The 24,546-nt window shown below is 39.2% G+C and overlaps 3 protein-coding genes across 3 annotated transcripts; 1 reads left to right on the forward strand and 2 right to left on the reverse strand.

The window, feature by feature from the left end:
• Positions 1-322: 322 nt before the first annotated feature.
• On the reverse strand, positions 323-6,820 carry LOC126055728 (uncharacterized). Its single transcript, XM_064039381.1, has 2 exons — positions 4,417-6,820; positions 323-785 (listed from the first exon to the last, which is right to left on the reverse strand). The coding sequence occupies exons 1-2, from the start codon at positions 5,743-5,745 to the stop codon at positions 624-626; spliced, it is 1,491 nt and encodes a 496-aa protein (XP_063895451.1). The 5' UTR covers positions 5,746-6,820; the 3' UTR covers positions 323-623.
• On the reverse strand, positions 6,226-8,604 carry LOC135118242 (zinc finger protein 862-like). Its single transcript, XM_064039566.1, is given in 4 exon segments — positions 6,226-6,268; positions 6,831-7,321; positions 7,324-8,105; positions 8,535-8,604. Coding segments are annotated over 4 exon segments (1,386 nt in total).
• Positions 8,605-19,995: 11,391 nt separating this feature from the next.
• On the forward strand, positions 19,996-22,372 carry LOC126053535 (uncharacterized). The gene is made up of 2 exons (XM_049835810.2): positions 19,996-20,503; positions 21,463-22,372. Exons 1-2 carry the CDS (start codon positions 20,187-20,189, stop codon positions 22,337-22,339), a joined length of 1,194 nt encoding a protein of 397 aa, XP_049691767.2. The 5' UTR covers positions 19,996-20,186; the 3' UTR covers positions 22,340-22,372.
• The last annotated feature ends 2,174 nt before the right edge of the window (positions 22,373-24,546 follow it).

A 24,546-nucleotide genomic window follows, 5' to 3' on the forward strand; every position in this document is an offset into this window, starting at 1 on the left:
AACCCAGAACTCTTCAGTGTTCTGCGTGGATTTCCAGGTTGTTCGATGTAAAGCATTCCACTCTTGTACCACTGAATCGACATCATTGCAGACGGTCTTAAAAGATTTGGCTAAATTAGTAATGTCAGGTTTCATTTGAGACGTCGCATTTTTTGGGCTCATTAGCTTGCAACTTTCTAAAATTTTCATGTTATTTGGTAGTCTCATCTGTATTTGCTTGCAGATTTCTATAAGAAATTCTTTGCACCTTTGCTTCACATCTTTTAATTCGTGAGCTGTTATGCCTTCTGATGTTTCATTGAATGCATACTGAGTATTCTTCAATGAGGCACAGGTATTCTTGTTAAAACTTGTATTATAGGATTCAATAAATGGATTTACAAAATTGTGTATAAATGTGGCGACACGACGTCTTGTAGCGATGCGTTCGTAGCGTAAAAAGGAAAGTGTCATGGCGGCGCACTCGCCGCTCGCTGTACTCCCCGGCGCGGACACCGGGCCTTTGGCACGGCACTTGCGTTAACAAGCTGGCCCCCTTGGAGCAGGAGCAGCATCCTGGTCCAACGTAATTGGTAGTGGGCAGAGTCTATTCCAAGCTCTGCGTAAAGTTCCTGAAGTTGTTGCTACATCTGCCACCCGGTTGACACCATCAGCGCCAGGGTAGACGGTGGTGACACGGCCCAGCAGCCATCTGTTGGGAGGCAGGCGGTCGTCCTTGATGAGGACCATATCTCCTGGCTGCGGTTGTCCCTTATCTGTGCGCCATTTATTTCGGATCTGCAATTCTGAAACGTACTCCTTGTAATATCTATTCCAGAAATGTGTTTTTAAATACTGTAGCCTTCTGTATCTGGTAAGCGTGTGAAGTGGAGCCTGGTCAACCTGGGGAGCAGGTGGCATAGTTAATGTCCGTCCAATTAAAAAATGCGCTGGTGTGAGTGGAATTAAATCTGATGGATCAGATGAAATTGGAGTGAGAGGTCTAGAATTCAGTATTGCCTCAATCTGAACCAATACAGTGTTCATTTCTTCGTAATCTAGATGAGCCATTGACAAGATGTGATTTAAATGTTTTTTAATTGACTTAACCGACCCTTCTGCTACGCCGTTAAAATGTGGGCTATAGGCCGGGCTAAATTTGAAACTGATTTCATTATCAGCAGCATATGAAGTAATATCTTTAGATTGATTTTTTAGAAACTTAGCTATTTCGTTGCAAGCGCCCACAAAATTAGTTCCATTATCTGAATATATTGTCGCTGGCTTACCTCTGCGAGCAACAAACCGATTTAAGGCTGCAATAAAGCCTTCAGAACTCAAATCGGTTACGAGTTCTATGTGCACTGCTCTCACTGCTAGACAAACAAAAACAGCTATGTATGCTTTCTTTAACTGACAGCCACGACCCTTTCTGTTCGCTATCATGATGGGACCAGCATAATCGACAGCTGTATTACTGAAGGGATAGTCTGCTTGCAATCTTTGTATAGGTAGATTGCCCATGATAGGTTGGTAAGTTTTCCCTGCAAATCTAAGGCAAGATATGCAATCTCGAGTTGTTTTTCTACAAAGATTGCGACCATTAACTATCCAGTATTTATGACGTAATGTTGATAACAACAGCTGTGGTCCAGCATGTAATAGTATTTTGTGATAGTGTGCAACTAATATTTTAGTTATGTGATGTGATGCGTCAAGTAAGATAGGGTGCTTTGTGTTATAGTCGTAGTGTGAGTTTGATAATCTGCCTCCTACTCTTATAACATCTGCCTGATCAATAAATGGATTAAATTTTAAGAGTTTGTCTTTAGGAGACAATGGGCGTTTCTGAAGCAATTGTAAGTATTGTTTGCAATATGAATCACGTTGTACTTGCTTGCATAATACTTGTAAAGCTGAATTGAGCTCTTTGACGGTCAATGGACCTGTCATTTTATTGCTAGTATGTTGACAATTAAAAATGAATCTTTTGGCGTAAGCTACAGTTCTTTGTAATTTACCGAAATCAGAAAAATTCATGAAATAGTTAACGTCATGACCGTGTGATTCATCTGTGGACAAATGACATTGATGTTTAATTTCTGGCAAACTAGTGATGTTTAGATTTTTTGGTTGTGTAGGCAACTGCATGTTTGTTTGGTGTAGGAAGTGGGGACCTCCCCACCACAAAAGTGAAGATTGTAATTGTGATGCATTGAGCCCGCGTGAACCTATGTCCGCCGGGTTCATTTCTGTGGGAATATAATTCCATGAATTAGGATCAGAATTATTAGTAATCTCATGAATTCTATTATAGATAAATTGTTTTAAGTTTAATTTGCATGATTTAAGCCAGCCCAGCACAATAGTTGAGTCACACCAATAAAATTTTGAGTCAATTTTTAAACGTAATGAATTAACTACCTTATCCATTAACCTCGTAGCTAGAAGGGCGCCGCAAAGCTCTAACCTAGGCATAGTAAGCTTATGTTTTAGTGGCGCCACCCTGCTCTTTGAAAGTAGCAGTTGAACTTGTACATTCCCAGTATCGGAGACTGTACGTACATATACACAGGCAGAGTAGGCCTTAATGGAGGCATCGGAAAATGCGTGTAATTCGACCTTAATGTATGAATCACACAACACTCTACGAGGTATTTCAATTTTAGTAATTTCTGGTAAGTGTTCAATAAAATCATGCCATTGTGACTCAACTTCTGCGGGTAACTGGTCATCCCATGTGATGTTTTTAGCCCACAGTGTTTGTAGAATGAGTTTTGCCTGTAACATGCAAGGATTAATTAAACCAAGCGGATCGAACACTTGGGCAATAGTGGATAGAATTGTGCGTTTGTTTATGTGTTTATTTTTTGAAGTATTATTTACTGAGAATAGTAATGTGTCTTTCTTACAGGTCCAGAGTAAACCTAATGTTTTTGCACGATCAACCTTGTTTAGGTTTGCTACATCATCTGGTTTAGTGATTTCACTAGAGGTAATTTCATCAACAATAGACGGTTTATTAGACCGCCATTTGCGTAAATGGAAATGAGCGCCCTCTAACACTTGAATGACGCCTTTACATCTTTGTATTAATGTGTTTTCATCCTCATGGCCCGCGACATAGTCGTCTACGTAGAAGTCGTGTAAAATTGATTCACGTACATCTTTATCAGTGCATTCTTGGCCCAACTGAACTAGGCATCTAGTTGCTAAATACGGGGCTGACGCCATTCCGTATGTGATAGTATTTAACTTGTATTGTTTGATTGGCTGGCTAGAATCTGATCGCCAAAATATTTGTTGTAAACATCTTTGAGTATTATTTACATAGGCCTGCCGAAACATCTTCTCTATGTCTGACGTCACTACAAACTTATACTGTCGGAACCGAATTAATATGCTAAGTAAATCGTCTTGTACAGTTGGCCCAATATGCTGAATGTCGTTCAATGACTTGCCCGTGCTTGTCACGGCTGAACAGTCAAAGACGGTGCGTAATTTTGTGGTGGAACTATCCTCCCGCAGCACACCGTGGTGTGGCATGAAGTATGAAATGCTATCGCTATGTGGAGTTGTGTTTTCTGACATGTGACCTAGAGCTAAATATTCATCAAGAAATTGTGTGTATTTTTCTTTGAACTCTGGATTGCGTTTGAATTTACGTTCCAAAGCTTGAAACCGTATTAAAGCTTGCTGCTTGGAGTCGCCTAAAGATTCAGGTGATTCCTTGAATGGTATTGTGACAATGAATTTGCCATCTGGGTGGCGCTTCGTAGTTGTTTTAAATATTTGTTCACACTCACTCTCACCCTTAGTATGGACTTGTTGAGTAGTGGGAACTGATTCTGTTTCAAAAAACTTGTCTAATTTCTCTTCGATATTGTTTAAAAAGTGGCAATGGACTGTATGTGATTGGTTGATATTATTGTTAGATTTATTTGATTGTACTGAGCCTGTGACGAGCCACCCTAATGTTGTTTCAATCAAGGTTGGCTTGTTTTTACCCAGGGAAATGTGATTATTTAGGAGGACATCCCAAAAGATGTCCGCTCCAAGCAACATCTGCACCTCTGACGGGGTTGAGAAATTTGGATCCGCGAGGTGGATGCGAGGGGGAATGGTAAAGGAATTGCAATTAATTTGTGATGTAGGTATCAACTGGGTGATATGTGGCACAACGAAACAATTGATGTCAGTTGTGTAACCACTGGTTGTGAGTGACGATATAGTGACGTCACATCTTTGTGTAATTTCTGAGGATTGATTGTTCAATCCTTGTACTAATAGAGAAGTGGAATAACTGGGTATCCCTAATTGAACTCGCAATGTTTCTGTGATGAAACTAGATGTGCTTCCATTGTCAAGTAGCGCACGAACCTTGTATGTGTGACCATGCAAATCTTGTATATTAATCACTGCAGTGGATAAGAGTACTTGACAGTGGTGTATTGATGAGAGTGTGACACTGCTTGATTGTGTTTGTGTTTGTTCCTGTACTGTGGGTAAAACTACACAACCTTCTGATGAAGTTGAAGCCGTAGGAACAGTAGTATTATTGTGTAACATTGTGTTATGACGCTGCGTACAGAGCCTGCAGGAACTAAGCTTACAACGCTGCTCATCATGTCCTGAACGCAAGCAATTTGTGCATAAATTTAATTGTTTGACTTGTTCAATGCGTGTCTCAATCGGCATTGATTTGAACTTTGTACATTGGTAAATAGTGTGATGACCCTTGCACACAGGACACTTAAAGTGCGCTTGCCTTTGTGTTTGGCTAACTAGGAATGTCTTAGGACGATTGTGAGTGATATCGCCTTGTCTACGCTGTGTCTGTTGCTGTTTTTTGTGTGTAGTTGATTCTTCCACGGTTTCTAGTATGTCAGCACGATTTTTTAGAAATGTATTGAAATCATGTAAAGTGGGTAGGTGTGTAATGTTGTTACGTTCCTTTTCCCAATCACGTATTGTAGATGGATCTAACTTACTAGTCACCATGTGTATAATAATCATGTCCCAATGTTCAGTAGGTAACTTTAATGTTTTTAAAGCCCTCAAGTTTTTATTGACTGAATCTATTGTGTTTCTTAAGGCCCTTGAAGATTCTTCAACTACTGGTTGTATATTAAATAATTCTTGTATGTGATTGTTAATTAAAATTCGATCGTTGTGATATCTATTGCATAGTAAATTCCATGCAACATCATAGTTATCCGCAGAGAATTCTAATGATTTAATAATTAAAGCTGCATTATCCTTTAATGAATTTCGCAAATAATGAAATTTATGAATTTTGGGTATAGTTGTGTTGTCGTGTATAAGTGATTTGTAAGTGTCGTGGAATTCTAGCCACTCCTGATAGCGTCCAGAGAAGATCGGCAATTTGATAGTAGGTAATTTAATGTTTGGCCCACCCGGCTTTCCAGCGCTGTCACTAGAACCCGTCACCGATCCGGTCTCCTGCTCTGCAGAGGCAGCACTCAACAGCTCCTGTGCAACAGCCACGCAGCCGAAGTAGCTTGTTTCAAATATCTCCCGTTCCTTGTGCTCTTCACCTGGAATTTCCACAAGACTTTCAATGTCCGTTTGAATAGCATCAAACTCACTGTATAATTCCATTATTTTGTTTAGACGAGCTGTTGTTTCGAGAACTTGTACTTTATTTATAAGTTTATTAGGCAAAAATGATTCTATGTATGATTTAAATATGGTAAGCTTTGCTTTATGACTAGCTCTGGTTTTCTTTAACGATTTAAGATCCATTGTGCAAACAAGTCAATAAGTGCAATGAAACCAGTCTCAAACAGCCCAGCTGAAAGCAAATGATCATAACCCGCGATGAATTGAGTATAGTGAAAGAATAATGTTGTGCAATACTTAAATTTTTGATATAGCAGGCAAGAAAATGTTTGCAGGCAAGCAGCGGCAGAAACTGTGCGAAGCAGAGAGGGTGGGTATGTATGACGCGTGCGTCGCGAGTCACGTAGGCCGCGCGCTGTGGACTTGACCGCCCTCCGATCCGCTGGAATGTTGAAAACTGTTAGAAATTTACAATGGCTTGCACTGCATTGGCACAAACTGACACAACACAGTAAATCAGACCTCTGAAAAGGAAATTCACTAGCACATGATTGCGATGTATGGAAATTGTCTACGTGAAATTTTTTGGAAATGAAATGTTCTTGGAAATAAGTCGGCACACTATTACAATTAAATCAGTGCATGTGCACCGTTTACATTCATCTAGGTTATACTAGATGACGCAATATTGGACGTGGATATTTCTCTGTTGAGAAAGTGGAAATGGTTTTTGCCAGTACCAGGCATTAATTGACAGCGCTATTTTAAATGATTGGAACGGACTCACTTATACCACACAGCAAACCCTTCCTGGCCTTTTTTTTTCTCTCGATTCATCCTTGGAAACTCTTCAAGGGTTCTTAGTTGAATACAGCAGAACAGCACAGCGATTTTCTCAATTGTGTCCCAGCTAGCACCAGATGAGTCTCGCCTTGTTCGTTGATGCGCCACGTGTCAACCTGTGCCCGTGGAACTCCTCGTTAACCCTCCGCCTTGTCTTGCAATGTCGTAATAATTTCCCAAAGCGGCAAGGATCCGGCTCGAAACTTGAGTATTCTTCAATGAGGCACAGGTATTCTTGTTAAAACTTGTATTTTAGGATTCAATAAATGGATTTACAAAATTGTGTATAAATGTGGCGACACGACGTCTTGTAGCGATGCGTTCGTAGCGTAAAAAGGAAAGTGTCATGGCGGCGCACTCGCCGCTCGCTGTACTCCCCGGCGCGGACACCGGGCCTTTGGCACGGCACTTGCGTTAACACATACCCAAAATTCATGTACGATGCGTCCATGACGTACTTTTCAAAATCATAGTTACACAAACTATGTTTTTCTGCCTTTTCCAGTTGAGCTGGAGGTATTAAAATGGTCAAATAGGTCAGCAATAAATTATTAACATCTTCAAGTAACTTCAAAGGGTCTGCATCAGTGGCTTGAAATAATTTATTTGCCATGGTAATAGGTTTGAGATAAGTCCCAAGAAAAGTCATGTATAACAGATGTGCCTTACATTTGAGCATAGTGCTCAATTGGTCCGCAGTATAACAGCGTTCTCTAGACTTCGCCATGTCAAAATGTAGTTTTAACCCTTCCCATTGCTCTGAAATTTTGACAACAGCCTCGTACCTGGACAACCATCTAGTGCCAGCTAATTTATTTATTTTTAACGGTTTTTTTCCTTCATATAGCAACTTGTATATTTCCTTGTATTCAATCTGTCTTTTTGTACTGTTTGAAAACCAGTTGTGGATTCTTTGATAAGAAAATCCAAAAACCGGGGAAGCGTTTTGAATGCATTTTCAGCTGCCAAATGCAACGAATGACAGACGCACTTTATAGTTATCAGTTCAGGGATTGATTCCTTTAAAATAGAGGAAAAGGAGTGATGTTCACCAACCATGACGTTAGCGCCGTCGACTCCTATACCCAAAAGTTTGTCTGGGTTGAGGCCATCGGCAATCAGTTGTGCTTTGAATACATCAGTTAATGAAGTTGCATCTGCAGATTCTATTTCGATCAATCTGTAGAACTGAGTAATAATTTTATTCTGTTTTTCGCTGAAAAATTTGATAATCATACACATTACTTTTTTCGTGTCAACAGTAGTGGTTTCATCGACGATTATTGAATAACGGATGTCTCCAACTTCTTCCAATAACTCTTCTAAGTAGCAAGGAGAAATAACATTTCTAATCAAAGCAGTGCATTTTGATCTGTGTAACTTCAGATCCTTTAAAACTGGAGAGGTTGGGTCTAAATCTTTTATGAGTATACCAAGATGATCCACAGATTTGATACTTGAATGCTCAGCTACATATGCAGCAATTTTTAACTCTGCAACCTTTCGTGGCTCTTTTAAGGGCTTTTCGAAAAAATCTGACATTTTACTTGAGTGACCAACTATGTTAGATCGTTTTAGAGATTGGTCATGTTTTTTAGTTTTGGAGTGTTCTACCAAATCCTTCTTGTGGGCGACCAACGTGCACTTGCAGGCCTTGCACCACGCTTTTGTATCGTCGCCGATGCAAACTGTAAGCCACCCTGAAAATGGGGAAAAAAAGTAAAATGGCAACCCAAGTTTTGTGTACACACACATTCAAATCGTGCACGTGTGTTTCCAAAAACAGATCACATCCAACAAGCTTAAAACAAGCAACTGAGCACACAAGCACCCATCAAAAACGTCCACAATACAAAACCAAGGGATTGAATGAAATCATGCGATGCCACACGATAAATTAAGTGCACACAAACCCAATCCCAATTATAATGATAATGGAACTTACAAATTAGTGTATTCATATATTCTGATTAATACCTATTATATTATTTATTACATACGTGTTGATGTTTGAATCGTTGGTCCAAGTGGTAACGTTGGAACTATAAACATAAACTATTGTGAGACATGATTTCACTTAGGTTATACCTACTACAATAGATAATTACTCGTAGTCTCGAATTACATACCTTTTAATATTGGGTCACTTTCCCACTCCTTTCTATACCTTCTTACATAATTTTGTTTTGACAGTGCCATTATCTTCAGTGGCGGTAAAAACCTGTTTATAGTTATCGGCGCGGATAATATAATGAGCTCTCTCTCGGGCCTCGGCGAAAGAGTGGGGTTCGCTTTGCGCACTGTACACTTAAGGCATTACTGTCCCCCCAAAAATCCCCCGTGGACAGAAAATACCCCCAAATTTGGGGGGAATCCCCCCCATCTGGCATCACTGTAATACAAGGGATTTCGGAGTCCAAGTCGAAATGTCAGTCTGTGGTTGTGTAGACATGGGCATCACTCCCCCACCGGTTTACTCAACTGGCTGATACATCGTGCCCTCTGTGACATCGACCAGGTCCCAGGGAGTGATATTCTCGCCCCTCAGACCTATGGTGACTCCGAAACTGATCCAGTCTGCTTCACAGCTATCAATGAGGAGTTTCCCATACTCCCCATAATTCCCCCTCTTGCAGCTTTGTAAATCTCCTCTGGGGTGCAAACGTAATTATATGTCAACGGAATCATAGCGCGATCAATATGGGATATAAAAGTTAAAAGTTTACACATAACCGCGATAGATGGCGTTGTTACTTTCTGAATCGCGCTATGATTCCGTTGACCTATAATTACGTAGACACTGGTGAATGCATTTGTGTTATGTTGTACAGTATATATTATTTGTGTTAATTATGCATTATCAAATCATGTTTATGTCAATTAAATTAAATTAAATCTACACGTTGATTGTCTAACACTTCTTAATTGTTTCTTCTTAGTTTAGTGTTCAGTGGCTTCTCCTTATAACAGATAGGTTTCCTAGGCCTGAGCAAGCGTCCCCGGCGCCGGCATTGCTGTCGCAGCTGTGCTGACGGCTTTGTAGGCTATCGGCGTTCTGGCTCGGTAGCCTGTGGTGGGGGCTTTCGAGGCCACCTTGAGTGCGTTCGGAGTTTCCGCTCGCGACTTTTCGTACGCGTTTCAGACGGCCTTTATTCGCACCTCTATCACTCGAAGCCTGAGAACTGTGGCTTTTACAATAATTCACTATTTGGGGTTGTTCTACTGCCTAGTGCCTCTTCGGTAAGGGAACTTGATTCTGTCACTATGGCTTTTGAGACGGTGGTGCCCTCGGAGTCTGGTGCGTTGTAGGGCAGCGGTGACCGCACCCGGTTGGCCGAAGACCCGTCATTCAGGTTCATAATTTGTACTGGCACTTTTGTGCGCTCGCTCCGCTGCACCGTCGGAGAGGACTCCGAACTGCTCTCCGAATCTATAGTATCCAACTGTTTACAAAACTTGTTGTTTTTAAGTAACGCAACGTTGCTAGCTACCTCAGTTTTAGCATTGAAGACATGTTGAACAACATTCTCACTCAATTTATGATGTGCATAATCCAAGATGTCTGCTAGATCAGCTTGAATTTTTAAGAGCCTGCTTATTTCTGATCTTAATTCGTTCCTTTCTCTCAAAAAGGCCTGCTTTTCTTCATTTCACTGTTCAGCCACCTTTTTCCAAAATCTTATTTCCTTTGCTATTTCACGGTTTTGCCTCATGAGAGTTTTCATATCGCCTTTGCAATGCGCTCTTCCACAATCCATCCTTTTTCATCAGCAGTCAGGGAAAGGAGACGTTTCAAATTATTTACATTACAGATTTTATTATTTATCTACCCACAATATTCACGTGTCTTCACGTCACTTGACGTGGTCACAAACGCTACGAATCATTTCATCGACAAGTACTATTTTGTGACTCTTGTGACGACCTCGTTGATCCTCTTCCACGACTGCAGTACCATCATACTTTGACCAAGCAGTTTGTAATACTCTGCCACTTATGCCAAGAGTATTTAAAAACATTGTCTTACATCATACAATATCTATTTTAGCGCAAAGAGATTCGGACGTTATAACAGGAAGAAAATATTTATAAGTAAACTTACGATTATTTGGCTCGTCACTATTAATACAGCGTCAGTCATCTCCCACATCTGCCAACTAATTTCCTCTGTAGGAATGAATTCTTCCGTGTTATAATTCGGGGATTTAGTTTTACAGTCTATACACTATACATAAGTCGTAACAGTAAATGTCACAGACAAGTGAGTTTAATAGATCGGTCATATATCGGTCGGTAGTAGTTAAATACATTTGCTCTTTTTAAACTATGAAATTTAAAGTCAATGTTGCTATGTTTTTCGCACAAACAAGTGTCTCTATTTTTAACAGAGGGTGATAGAACCAAAAATGGTTTATATCTGCAAAACGAAGAAAATGACACCAGGTTGCCTTCTTGTTTAAATTTGTCATAAAGACATTTCAATGAATTATTAAGATATCTGATTTGCTTTTTCGTCTTATGTAAAGTTCTGCACTCTCTTTGGCCAGCAGTAGATCGGCTTATATCGTCTCTTAAGAAGAATTTTTCAATAGAATTCTTTATTCCCAGTATTTTGGCTGCCTTTTTTCGTTTTCTTATTTTTCCTTTTAAGCCAAGAGTTTTCTGAATGAATGATGACGCTCATTGTTCCGGCTCCATACATGTTCTGCCTAAGAACCGTTCGAATGGAAAGTGACTTCTATAAACTCTTAAAATTATATGGAATCCTATGAAATAAGTTTTCACGAACGGACACTTCAGGAAACTAAAATAATTACGAAAAAAGTTAATATTTTGAGGTTAAAATTACGTGAAAATCGAAGGCGGGGAAAACAGTATGGCGGTGAAACCCAAATCGTATTTCAATTAAATCCCTGCTGATGATATTCCGTTAGACACCAATACCCACTACAACTATTTGCAGCAATAAAGCCCACGTACCTTGTGAATCCAGGGACCTCACTTAGAACCAGCGAGATGTGAAGATGCCTCGTTCCAGGGCGCGTGGTCGTGGTAAGGGCTGCCGGCCGGCGAGCTAAATTTATGTTCATCCACCGGTGGACTGGTTAAAACTCGTGAAATCAGCACTGCCCTATAAGTCCACAATGTCTTCTAGCAGCAGGTTCAATTATTACACGAGAATCTTCAGGAAATCACATATAGGGAAATAATGACGCGGAGCGGTGTGTATTCGACACAATGCAAATGGCGGCGGGAGAAGTACTACGTCCGTCCTTGGCGGTGGCCAGACGCAACACTGGCTTGATGTGAGTATCTTCTAGAACACTCGATACGAACCAATGGGCGCTGCGGTAGCTAGTATTTTCGTTCGGATATCATAACCAGAAACTCAATTGGGTTATCATAAATATGAAAATGATCGAAATAAAGTTTTAAGTTGCGGGAAAAATAACTTATGTATTTAATTTATTATTGAATAAATATTTGCATTAAAAAAAGACATTGACGCTTCACCATATTCAATTAAAGGTTTTTAATCATCAATATTTCTCAATAATATATTATCTAAGAAATGAGCAGGGGGTTCAATTGAATTTTGGTATCTCGCCCAGCTTAAGTACCAGATAATAGTCATTATGTGGGCACAGCAGCCCACTGTTCTACGCCCAACGATACAATTGCAACAGTAATGCCTTATAGCCTCCCTCCCCACCTGTGAATTGTCAATTAAAATATAAATAAAATGTATTTTTCTTGATATGTGCCTGCTTTGTATTTCATTTTTGTAGGAGAAAATTATACTTCGTTTATTTCTGTGATGCTCATTATCAGTTCTCAAAGCAATAATTTGATGATTTCGTTTGCGTGATGGTAGGAGCTTCTTACAAAGTACACAATTGCGTCCAACAGTACAATTACGAAAACTATAATACTCGAATGCCAAGCTAGAAATTCGCGATTTAGCTTAAAAAATATAGAATACAATTTTTTTTCTAGCTAGTCAGTTTAGGTATTTAAATGAATAAAGTGTTACCAACTAATTTTAATAACCGACTTCGGAAAGGAGGTTCTCAATTCGATCCGTATTTACCGAAGTCGCGAAACCTTCCGAGACTGGCAGCACTGGCTGACGGAAAACATTTTATAAGGCATCAATAATTGTGACCCAACTTTTTATTTGGAATTTATTTATTTGAAGTGTCTGTGGAATACTAAAATATGTTTCAAACAATATAAAAATAAATGAAAATTATATAATTTATATTCACATTGGTTCTTAGGCCAAAATTGAACAATGTCCTTTAAATTATGAAAATACAGCCCTACACATGAGTATGATTAGGAAAGTAAGTAGATGTATCTACCTGTTGCATATAGAACGCCAGCAATATTCTTCCATGCTTGATCTATTTTATTGTGTCGCTGTACTTTGCATCACCAGGATCGTAATGGCGGCTGTACACACTCTTCGAGAGTCTCGGCCGATGAGTCTCGGCGAGAGCGTACGTGTACACACTCGCGTTTTCATTTGTACGGAAGATTTCTGTTGTTTGCCTTTGTGCTGTGAGTGCTGTATCTGTTGGTGGGCTCACAATCTCATTAGACAAAAGTATGGTATTTGTATTGGAAACGGCTGAAGAAGAACAAGTTGCTGACATGTCTGGTTCTGAGTATAAGGTACATGACGATTTAGGCCGTACGTAATATTATTGGTGATGTATTAGGATGTGATGAATCTGAATACGATGAGTAAATCGGCGAAGGCCGTGCAGAGTAAGTGGGTGTAGTATTTAAACACTTAATAAATAATCCATCAATTTCATACATGATTTTTAAGCTTTCTGATTCAGATAGTTTACGAAGCTTATTAGCAAGAATCTTGCCATACCGATCGAAACCGTCTTCTATCACTTTTGGTTTATTTAAAACTTTATGCAGTGAACTTATGGCTTCCTTCATAGTCTTGCCAGCTTCTTGTAGTTCAACCGGATTCTTTCGGCGCCGCGGTACAGTTGGCAATGGAGATAATGCAGTAGGTTCTGATTGATGATAATTTTGACCTAGATCATTACTGGCAATTCCACTGTCAGGCGTAGGTCATCATCATCATTTATCGTCATCTTCGGACGAGACAAGAATGAATAATGGACCTACCGACTATACCTTTATGTAAAAGTGGCTGTACAAAATCAAAAACTAGTTTTGCTGTTGCATTCGGTTTGAAAGTCAGACAAAGTTTGTTCCGTCTTGTTCAGTCTGTTCAATGTTATTGTCATCATCGTTGTCGTTATTGACATTATTGATTGTCGTCTTTGATTTGCCAGCATATACCATAAACTTCCAAAGATATCCCGTCGATGATTCGCATAATTCGTAACTTTTTAACACGAGGTTTCATAATAGGTGAGATTTTAAATACATACTGCGTTCGTCTCTTCCGCGGAGGCGCGTCGGGTAGAAGAACGGGTTTTGATTCAACCACCCGTTTCCGCTCCTGGTATTCTTTTTTTTGAGATTGAGATTATCGCTGCAAAAATAATCAATTATTCTAGCAAAAGGTTACTGGCAAGGGAAACAAGAGTTGATTAAAATATTTGTATTTTTTATGCGTAGCAGCTGATGCGGCTAGTGACAACTATGCTTGTCACTGAAAAGCTAAAAATAATAGTTTTTTTTTTTTTTATTAAAGGCAACGACACCTGCTTCACAACGAGCTTTGTATGCTCGTTTCAAAGAAAAGTTGACACGTTTACCGCCTACGAATTTCGCAACTATGCTATTGAAGCATTCTACACGGTTGCTGTCGGCATCGTTGATTAGGCTGCGAGATTTGGCAGCCACGGCAGTTACGATTGTTTTGATCCTAAATCAAACAAGTTTTTAGAGTCAAAGTTAGGTCTTCGCTGCTCTGGCAATAATAATCTTTTCGGGATTCGTGATCTCCAAAGGCATGATTCATTGAATTCATCACCGTAAAGATTGTTGATTTTATTGCGACTTTCGACTATTGTGTCTTCTCCTATCAGACCATCAGGGGTAGCTCCTGAAAAATGTATTACATTATCTATAAAGAGACCGCAAGGAAAAATTTTCTGACCAATTTGTTTTTCTAATTGCTCTATGGCAATTTTTTCATTAGCAATGTCGTGCTGCATCGACGAGACATGACTTAATTCTTTTTTATATAATATGTCTTTGACAAGGTTTTTAGCGCTCGTAATATATTTTCTTTTTATTATTCTAGCAAAGTTTGAAGCAGTGATGAGACTGCGACGCAACTCCAACCATTCACTCGAATCCCTTTGCAAAATGGTATTTCTTTGAACTATCGCTTTTTCTTCACTAGTTCTTTCCAAACCGTACATTACATTTTTCTAAAACATCTTCGGGCATGTCGGGTTTTTGGCAGTTATCACCATAGTGCCTATCCAAGTTGGACTTAGGAAAAAGGCGTTTCTTACTTTTCTTTTTATTATTTATGTTTTTGCAACGATTTGCCCTTCGAGATTCAAGAGTCTTTACTTTCGTACTTGGACTTCTGCCTAACATACTTTTCTGCAAATTATAAAGCGGTTTTTTGTATTAAATGCAACGACACCTGCTTCACAACGAGCTTAGTATGCTTGTTTTAAAGAAAAGTTGACACATTTACTGCCTATGAATTTCTCTATTTCATCTATGCTATTGAAGCATTCTACACGGTTGCTGTCGGCATCGTTGATTAGGCTGCGAGATTTGGCATCCACGGCAGTGACGATTGTTTTGATCCTAAATCAAATCGAACAAGTTTTTAGAGTCAAAGTTAGGTCTTCGCTGCTCTAGCAATAATAAATCTTTTCAGGATTCGTTATCTCCAAAGGCATATTTCATTGAATTCATTATATCACGGTAAAGATTGTTGATTTTATTGCTATTATCACTGTTGACTATTTTGTGACTGCACAGTTTATCACTTTTCTTAGTGCTATATTTTTTATTATATCCTTTCTGTTTTAATTTTTCTCATTTCTGTTGAAATCAACGTTTATGAAATGAAATTATTTATTTGCTATGAATGTAGGTACAAAAATATGGTGTTAAGTGAAAGTAGAGTCCAGTACATTCTACCATGAGGCATGCAAAAATTTTATAAAATATAATTTAAAAAAAAAATGCAATTATTTGTCTTAAATCAAATTGTGTTAAAATATTGTCCAAAATTCAATGTATAGTTCAAAAGTTCAATATATATTATACTGTATTAATTTACTTAAAATTAAAAAACCCGATGTTACACCGGGTTACTCATACGTCTACGCTATCGAGCTGAGTATGGAACGCAGGCGCATTGCGTGCCCGGCTGCAGCAGCCATATTTTATTTTGCTGTTTTCGACGCTTATGTTGTGCACGATGTCTGACGAAGATTGGGTATATGGACCTAGTAGTTCATCTGACAAGGAAGACGCAATATTACTACTATTGTGCCAGAATACTTCTGCGTGTGCAAAAAGAAAATGGGTCCATGATATAAATGAAAGAAGAGAAACACATAGTGGATATCACAACCTTTGCTGTGAACTCGAATCGTATGAGGATCGCTTTTACTTGTATTTCCATATGTCAAGAAGTTCTTTTGAAGAATTGCATGATTTAGTGAAATCACATAATATTTAAACTAGATACCAACTACAGAAAGGCGGTTGCAACAAGAGAAAGACTTGCAATTTTTTTTTAAGGTAGCTTTTACTTTTTCATTAAAATCTTTTCGTTAAATCTATGGCTAGAAAGACATCATCTTCTTGAGGTGGTTCAAGAGAAGTTTCTTCCGCTATCGACACAGGTTGCATCGGTTGTTGTAAATGCTCTCCTGTTGTTAAAACGTTTTCAGTAGATCCATCAGACGTTACAGAATATGCAGGTGAAAGGTACATTAGCGACGATGGTTGCTGGCTAGTTTGGTTTCGTCCTTCATTTGTTGAATTACTCGTATTTTCAAATTCGTCCAATTCAGCATTAGCAAACAATTTTGCTAATTCTGCTTTTATATTACCAGAAAATTCGCTATTCCGATTATTTGATATTAGTGTCAACTTTCAAAAACGAATGGTAGCCTTCGTATTTTATTTGAAATGCGTTCATGATTCAACTGCTAGCAATAGTGTGAGGGAATAATTTATTTATGTGGGACACATATAAAAAATAAATTATTAGTTTTTCCAATAAATATATAATAAGTTTAAATAATACAGCTACTTGAATATGATTCGAATGATTTTTGTGCTTTTTTGGTAAATGAAACTTAATAAAATTAGTACTTGGGACACAGTGAGGGAATGATATTAGGAATATTATGGTTAGGTACGCATTTTTATTTATTAGTGTTACGGCCTGCGCCGCCTGGCAACACAGTCGGGCGGCGGGGCAAAATGCTGGGGAAGCGCGGTACGCACTCCCTGCGCAATATCAATCATCAATCAATTTCAAATATTGAATTCCGCGGCTCTTCATTTTTTCTTATGGGTCCCCGCGAGACTACGTGCTTGACAATTTCACTTGACGAGGGACTTGACGCGACTTGAAGATCAGACAAGTCCACATACCGCAGTCGTTTACCTTCCTGAACTCAGGAAAGCGGTCGTCGCAGAAATTACAATGGTTTCCAAAAAATGGTTTGTTGAAGTTGGTTCTTAAAGCATTAATTTTTTTCTTCAATAAATCTTCGGTGTATGCAGGTTTATATACTCGAAGTGCTTTGACTATGCTTGATAAAGCAAGCGACCTTTTGTTTTTATCCGCATCTTCCTTACTTTTAATTTTCCACAATGCAGGATAATCTCTATAGAGAGATATTAATAGAAAGACAAAATCACGCTCGGTAATTTGGTCGGCGCTTGCCGCTTCGGTTCGTCGTCCGCCATCTTCGATGTTCCGGCAGCAAATGAATAAAACTTGTCAAGTCGCGTCAAGTCGCATCAAGCGCAAGGTAGTTCAAGTGCCGTCAATCAAAATTTTTGTCAAGTATGCTCCAGCCCGTAGATACTTGACGGGACTTGTCAAGTCGCATCAAGCGCAAGGTAGTTCAAGTGCCGTCAATCAAAATTTTTGTCAAGTATGCTCCAGCCCGTAGATACTTGACGGGACTTGTCAAGTCAACGCTGTAAAAATAAATTTAAAAAAAAATGAAAATATTCACTTATAATACCACAAGAGTGATTTTTCCTGAAAAACTTGACGACTTTATTTGTTTGCAGGGAACCTTGAGGGAAATGCCAGATAATTTTGAAGCTCGTGTGGTATTCGGGGGATTATTTTTCCGTCCCAAATGTCGGCCACAACCTGTCAGTTTGACGTAGCAACGACCAGAGAAAATATTCAAAAAAAATTATCAGTATAATACCATGTAGGTTGTACCACGTGACGTCGAATGGTGCAATTCTATTGGTCGATATTTGGGTCGGAAAAATAATCACTTCAATTAAAAAAATTATGGCACTCGTGTTGGATGTGCCTTGGTCACACACTGTGGCTAAAACGGTAAATCGAATAAGATGTAGCTGTTTTATAATTTTCATTTATTTGTGCGGCCAAAATTTCTTTTGGTGGTTTTGGTCATTAAGGCAGTTTGGAACGAGATATTTGACGACAGTTTTAATGCTTTTTGCAATCTCATTTTATATGAGATATTTTTTGTCTTTAATTTTTTAATCTCTTTTGCCAAATTTTGTTAATTGTTGCTGTCAACCCATTGTTTGGTAATTTCTGAAAACAAAAGCAAGCATTAACTTATGAACCAACAATGTGGATAAGGATTACAATAGTGAAGAAATTTCGTTCCCCGGAACAGTCAGGTTGGCGACTCACTTATCATTGTAAATAACTCCGATTTTAAAGAGGTAGATTGAATTTATTTACAGGTACTAACTAGTACATTAAAGGTATATTTATAATATAATTACTGAATCTATTTTTATACTCATACACCCGCCATTCTGACGTACACAAATGGTGGCTGTAAAATAATAATCTGAAACTGAAACCATAACCCTTCACACCTGATGATTAAATAAATTTACATTCAGAATATTTACATTACCTAATTCTTTCTTACACTTTATTAGAAAAGCAAGTAAATAATTTAAAACCAAAACAAAATACCACACCAGTAAAGTAAGTAGACTTAGACCACCCACACCAACCTTTAATATTATTCTTATGTTTAATAGATTCCGCATGCTTTTTCAAAACTCTTTTACCTCCGCCACATTTCAAGTCACACTTACAGACATTACAATAACAATAGTAATCTCCTTTGTTGCTTTTTTAATCCAACTGGAATAATTTTTGTCTTTTTCCCATAATTGTAAGTATTTTTGTTCATAATGCAGCTTTCTTTTTTTAGTAGGAGTAACATTCTGCTCTTCCTCACTGTCACTGCTTATTTCCATAATTGAATCCAATTAAATTGAGCGGGAAGTTGAAAAATAATATTTTTTTAGGTTATGCAGATTCACTTTGACACTTTGACGGTCACGTCACATTTCATTTTTTTTTATAATTTATGGCTCCTCCGTTTCAAATGAATGTCGCGACGTGTTGAGTGGCGAGGCGAGGGGTGTGCGTTAGTATGAAACGGAACGTTTATTATTATTTTTTTTTGCGAAAGTAAAGGTAATTATGCCCATTCAGTCTATTTTGCAAATTTGAACAATTTTGATAGGAAATACGTAGATTCTGGGACAAAAGTTCGTAGGTTCGCAAGAAAGGTTTAAAGTACGTAGATCTACGTAAAAAGTCGTAGAGTTGGTACCACTGGACAGCGGTCCGGCGAGCGGTAGGCATTTATCGCGCGCAATACGTCGAGGCCTGGTGATACCCTTTGACGGGCGGGGGAATACGCGGGCGCGCGGGGCTGTAAGCGCGGGCGCGCGGGGTGGTCAGCGCTGGCCGCTTGTTTTGTTCAATTGCTGACGATACTTGATGAAGCCAATGATTTTGCGTAGCGTCGTGATGCACCGTGCGGCGCCTCGAGACGCAGCCTACATGTACCGACGGGCGCCAATCCGTGAAAATAAACTTTTAATATAATACTTACCATATACTTTTTTATTTGTCTCATCCAAATTTTCAAAATCTTTATTTAAAATACCACATATTTCTTCCCATGCTTTGAGCGTTAAATTCTTGTACTTATATTCTTCTAAGCTCTTATCCCATAGAACTGGCCTTTCTTGCACCAAAGTAATAAGCATATCGACTTCAATATCCATTTTAAGTTTGTCGAACGTGACACAACACGTCCGATGCCGTAGGTCACTGGTGCAAAATAGCGTTGGATTTCTTCCCCGTCGCCCGCCGCCTCTGCGCCAACGCGATCGCCGGCCAATCGACCGCAGAGCGCGCGGGCGCAACCCGCCGAGGCTGCGGGTGACCGCGGCCCGCGCGATTCTACTAGTTGCCCGCCGGTGCAGCGGGACCCGCAAACAAACGCGCAGACTGCGGGCGTAAATCGCGTCGTGAAATCTGCTTTAATTTTTTACATGTATATCTGCATTCTACAGAAGCTACGGGCCCGCAGCCGCGGCGGGCACGGTTAAAAATCGCTCCGTGAGTTCTTAGAGCCCTCGCACATTACGGCCACCAGTCGCCGCCACTAAACGCGACCACCAGTAGTTCGGCTAGACCACTACACGCCGCCACCAGTGGCAGCCACTAGTGGCCGCATCAAGCCACCAGTGGCTGCCACTTGCGTCAGACACTAGCTGCAAGTATCTCGACAGAGGTAGACGTGTGTTGCCCAAGAATGGACGCACTCTTGATTTCGCTATTGTTGCTTATTATTCTAAAACGTAGAAAACGGCGCCGAATTCAGAACCATCGACGACCAATTCATCGGCGTCACTGGGTACATCCAATTCTGACATCACGCAATAAAAATGGACAGCACAAATTGCTGTTCGAAGAGTTAAAATGTTATCCAGATAAGTTCTTCAAGTATTTTAGAATGAGCGTGAACTCATTCAATGAATTACTTAGCGTTTTGCACGATGACCTCAAACATCAAGATACACGCATGAGAAAAAGCATCTCTCCAACAGAAAGGCTGGCTATAACTTTAAGGTAAGTATCATTCATTCGTATCATTTTGCTTCTATTAGTTTGCGACTCACGTGGATTCTAGAACGTAAAACAAACAATTAAAAAAGCCAAATTGAAATAGAAATTATTTATTAATGAGAATTGAAAAATCGCAAACTAAATCAAGTTACATATCGCAGATATACAGTTTTTATAACAAATACACATTTACTTTTACATAGTCAGTTGTCAAAAAGATGTTCATTTATATCATCTGACAAAACAGAATTCATAGTATTATCAGATGCAGATGGCGAGCTAACGGAAAAGTCATGCTCAAAATTTGATTGATATCCCATAGAAGGTGGACGCGAAGCCGATTGATATCCCAAAGCAGATGGACGCGGAGTCGGTTGATAACCCGAAGTAGATGGTTGCATAGTATGGTATGAGCGTGGTTCCTGAAATGATGATGTGAAATATCCATGTTGTTGATTCTGTGATGTTCGCATATACTGTTTATATTTTTTTAGTACCATCAATACATCGGTTTGAGCATCCAATTTAAATTCATTGGGTATTTGTTTAAAGTGCGGGACCAAGGACAAAGCAAAGTTATGGTCAGCGTCTTCTTCATGCTTGTTAGAATGACGAGATTGTAATTGTTCTGAAATACTAACAAGTATATCAGTTTCTGCTTGAATGTCTTCATTATTTGTCTTGTTCTTTTTTGGCCTTTTTCTCTCAGTCGCATCGTGTACCTCGTTCGGTAATGGGCTGGGATCACGTCGTGTGTCAGCCAAGTTTTTTAAAAAAGATAGTTGTTGATAATATATATACGGCTTGCGACTCGATGATGCAGATCCACTTTTAACGCTTATTTGTTTAGAGTGTTCTCTTTTGAAACAGTCACGAAGGCTTTTCCATTTTCGCTGCAACTGGGATGCTGAAACATAAAAATAACATAATCAAAGGTTTCTAATCTGTTCTTTTTGTTGCAGGTACCTTGCTACTGGTTGTTCATTTGGTGATTTTGAATTAGTATATCGATGTGGTGCGTCAACTGCGAGATTGATTGTAAAAGAAACATGTAAATTGATCTATGCATCACTTCAAGATATCTGCGTACCACAACCAACTGAAGAGATGTGGAGTAAAATAGCTAAGGGGTTTGAAGAATATGCTAACTTTCCAAATTGCTGTGGTGCAATTGATGGAAAACATATAAGGATTATTAAGCCTCAAGATAGCGGATCCTTATATTATAATTATAAACACTATTTTTCCATCGTACTTCTAGCTATCTGTGACGTGAATTATAAGTTCACATTTATTGATGTCGGCTCTTATGGGAAAGCTTCAGATTCGACTATCTACAAAGAATCGAAATTATTCAAAAAATTGGAAGACCAATCCCTGAATTTACCTGCACCAAAAGCAATTTCTAGCAGTTCTGGTCCTGTAAACTACTGTTTTGTTGGTGATGAAGCTTTTGGTCTTGCAGAACACATGTTGAGACCTTATTCAGGAAAACACTTGAATATTGAAAAAAGAATTTTCAACTATAGGCTTTCTCGAGCCAGGCGTCATATCGAGTGTGCCTTTGGGATATTAGTGAATAAGTGGAGAATACTACATCGACCATTGAATGTGTCAATAGATTTCGCCGAAGACATCGTGAAGGCCTGTTGTATACTACACAACTTTGTTCGTCAGAGAGATGGATTTAATTTCCATCATACATTGACTGTACCAGGACTTCACGATATCGATAACGCCCACGTGCAATCTCGTCGTTCATTAAACACCAGAGATATATTGAAAGATTATTTTATTAGCAACGAGGGAGCTGTACCTTGGCAAAATAATAAAATATAATAAATATATAATAATAATGTAAAATAAAATTGTCCAAAACTTACCTGCTTTGTTTTTCCGCTACATTTTTTTCACTAAAATTTGGAATAAATTTTAGGCACAATTCCTCCCAAGCTTCAGTTTTCTTACCCCTGTCGCTATACAAATCTGACTTTAAATCCCAAATAGCGGGTCGCTCTTCGACATCGGAAATAAAAGCGTCTACATCAAAATGAGGAATCGGATCCGTGGACATCATGCACGTGCATTCAGTACGCAGCTTACAACAAGACTAGACCCGGGAGACGGGATTGGGGAGCGGCGCGCAGGGGTGGGAAGAAGCCGGCAACTGTGGCCGTGTATGCGCACGAGTCGAACGACAAAACGCAGCCACAAGTAGCGAGCGCGCTCGACTCTCGCAGCTTGTGGCTCGGACGCGGCCACTCAAGCGCTCAGTGTGCGCCGATTCTATATAAAATGTATGAAGAAACGCGTCCGCAGGTTGTGACGGCCACTAGTGGCTGAAGCGTGGCCGCCACTAAGTGGCCAGTGTGCGGGGGCTCTTAGCCTAAAAAGTTACTTCCGAGCGGGCGGGCGGCGGGTCGCGAGTCGCGACTCGCGACTAGCGAGCGGTCGCGGGCGGTCGGCTGGCGCCTGCGACGAACGGGATAGTGCGGGTGAGGGGTAGGGTTGCCAACATTTCATCAGCGAAATATAGTATATTCCAAAATAAGGTGTAAAAAAAATATAGTACATTTTAAAAAAATATAGTATTTTATGGGAAAAACAAAAAAGAGACAAATATATATTTGTTAATTATTTATTTTTATAAAAACTATATTTTTTTGCACTTCTTGCACTGTGTAACAGTTTTTTGTTTAAAATAAAAGTGTCATATGCTTTGTCACACTCAATTTTTAAATTAACATAAATCAAAAGCTCATTTTTTATTAATGATATACTACTTCTGTTTCTTTCTTCTCGCCACTTCGAATTCATAACCGAAAATATCCTTTCTGTGAATGCCGAAGTGGCGGGAATAGAGAGCAGGAATGATATTACTTTAAATAAATTTGGTAAGTCATTTTAAGTTTTTTTTAAATATACTGCCATTTTTGGCCTGTAGTTTTGTCAGTAAAGTCATTACAGTCTTTTTCTTTAGCAAAGATTTTATTCAATATCGTGATTTCAGAGTACAGGTCGTCCATTTTGATACATAATTTTTCTTGTAAATTTAGAACTTCTAATATTGTCTCACAGTCATTAAATGAAACCTCCTTTTTTAAATTTATTTTTTGGATTTTACATAACCAATTGCTATCACCAAAATCAAACCATTTATTAAGATAGTCTAAACATTTATCAATAAATAACAAAAAATTCTTTTAATGAAATAATTGCATAACTTTCTGTAGGGGATTTTGCTTCTAATGACATGAATGGGTGGGGGCGCGCGGTGCTGCGTCTGTCGTCAACGCGCAGCCCCGCGCGCCCCCACCCTCACCCGCACTACCCCGTTCGTCGCATGCGCCAGCGCCAGGCTGGCGGGGCTGCGCGTTGACGACAGTCTGTCTAGCCGCCGCGCGCCGGCGCCGTCTGATAAGTATGGCAACAGCGTATGAAAGGCGCCGCCGCGCTTTTTGCGAAATAAATTGAAAAGAATTCGGTGCGGAGCGGCAACGCGGTAACTCCACTGGATGGATGGTTTTATACTAATAAATTAAGTCAAATTTATACAAATTTTGTTTTTGTATGAAAAAAAATATGACAAATAATCAATTATTTATCTTTACTATTGTGATCTATAAACGCAATACTACCCCCCATTCAAGTCCTGGCAGGTAATATTAAAGCACCTTATATAAGAAGGAGAAGCAGCATTACAGAGCCAGGTAATGATTCTTCACCATACTCTTGAAAACAGCAAGAGACTGTGCGCGTCTGATGGTCACCGGCAGTGCATTCCACAGACGAGTTGCCTGAACAACAATGATTTGCAATAAAAAGACTTTTCAAACTCATCGAAGAAGGCATCTAAGTCAGTTTAGTTTTTTAGTTTCAAATTTTCAAGCTTATAACGCTTTATTTGTAGTGATGTCGAGCCCTTTAAATACAACGAGTCAAATTTTGTAATGATATCGTATGCCGTTTCACATTCAGAAATGTATTCTAATTGTTTATTTGTAATGGCCCCATAAATATAATTCTTAGCTTGCACATCCTTTTCA

The sequence above is a fragment of the Helicoverpa armigera genome, chromosome 19, assembly GCF_030705265.1.
Source record: "Helicoverpa armigera isolate CAAS_96S chromosome 19, ASM3070526v1, whole genome shotgun sequence".
NCBI classification, from domain to species: domain Eukaryota; kingdom Metazoa; phylum Arthropoda; class Insecta; order Lepidoptera; family Noctuidae; genus Helicoverpa; species Helicoverpa armigera.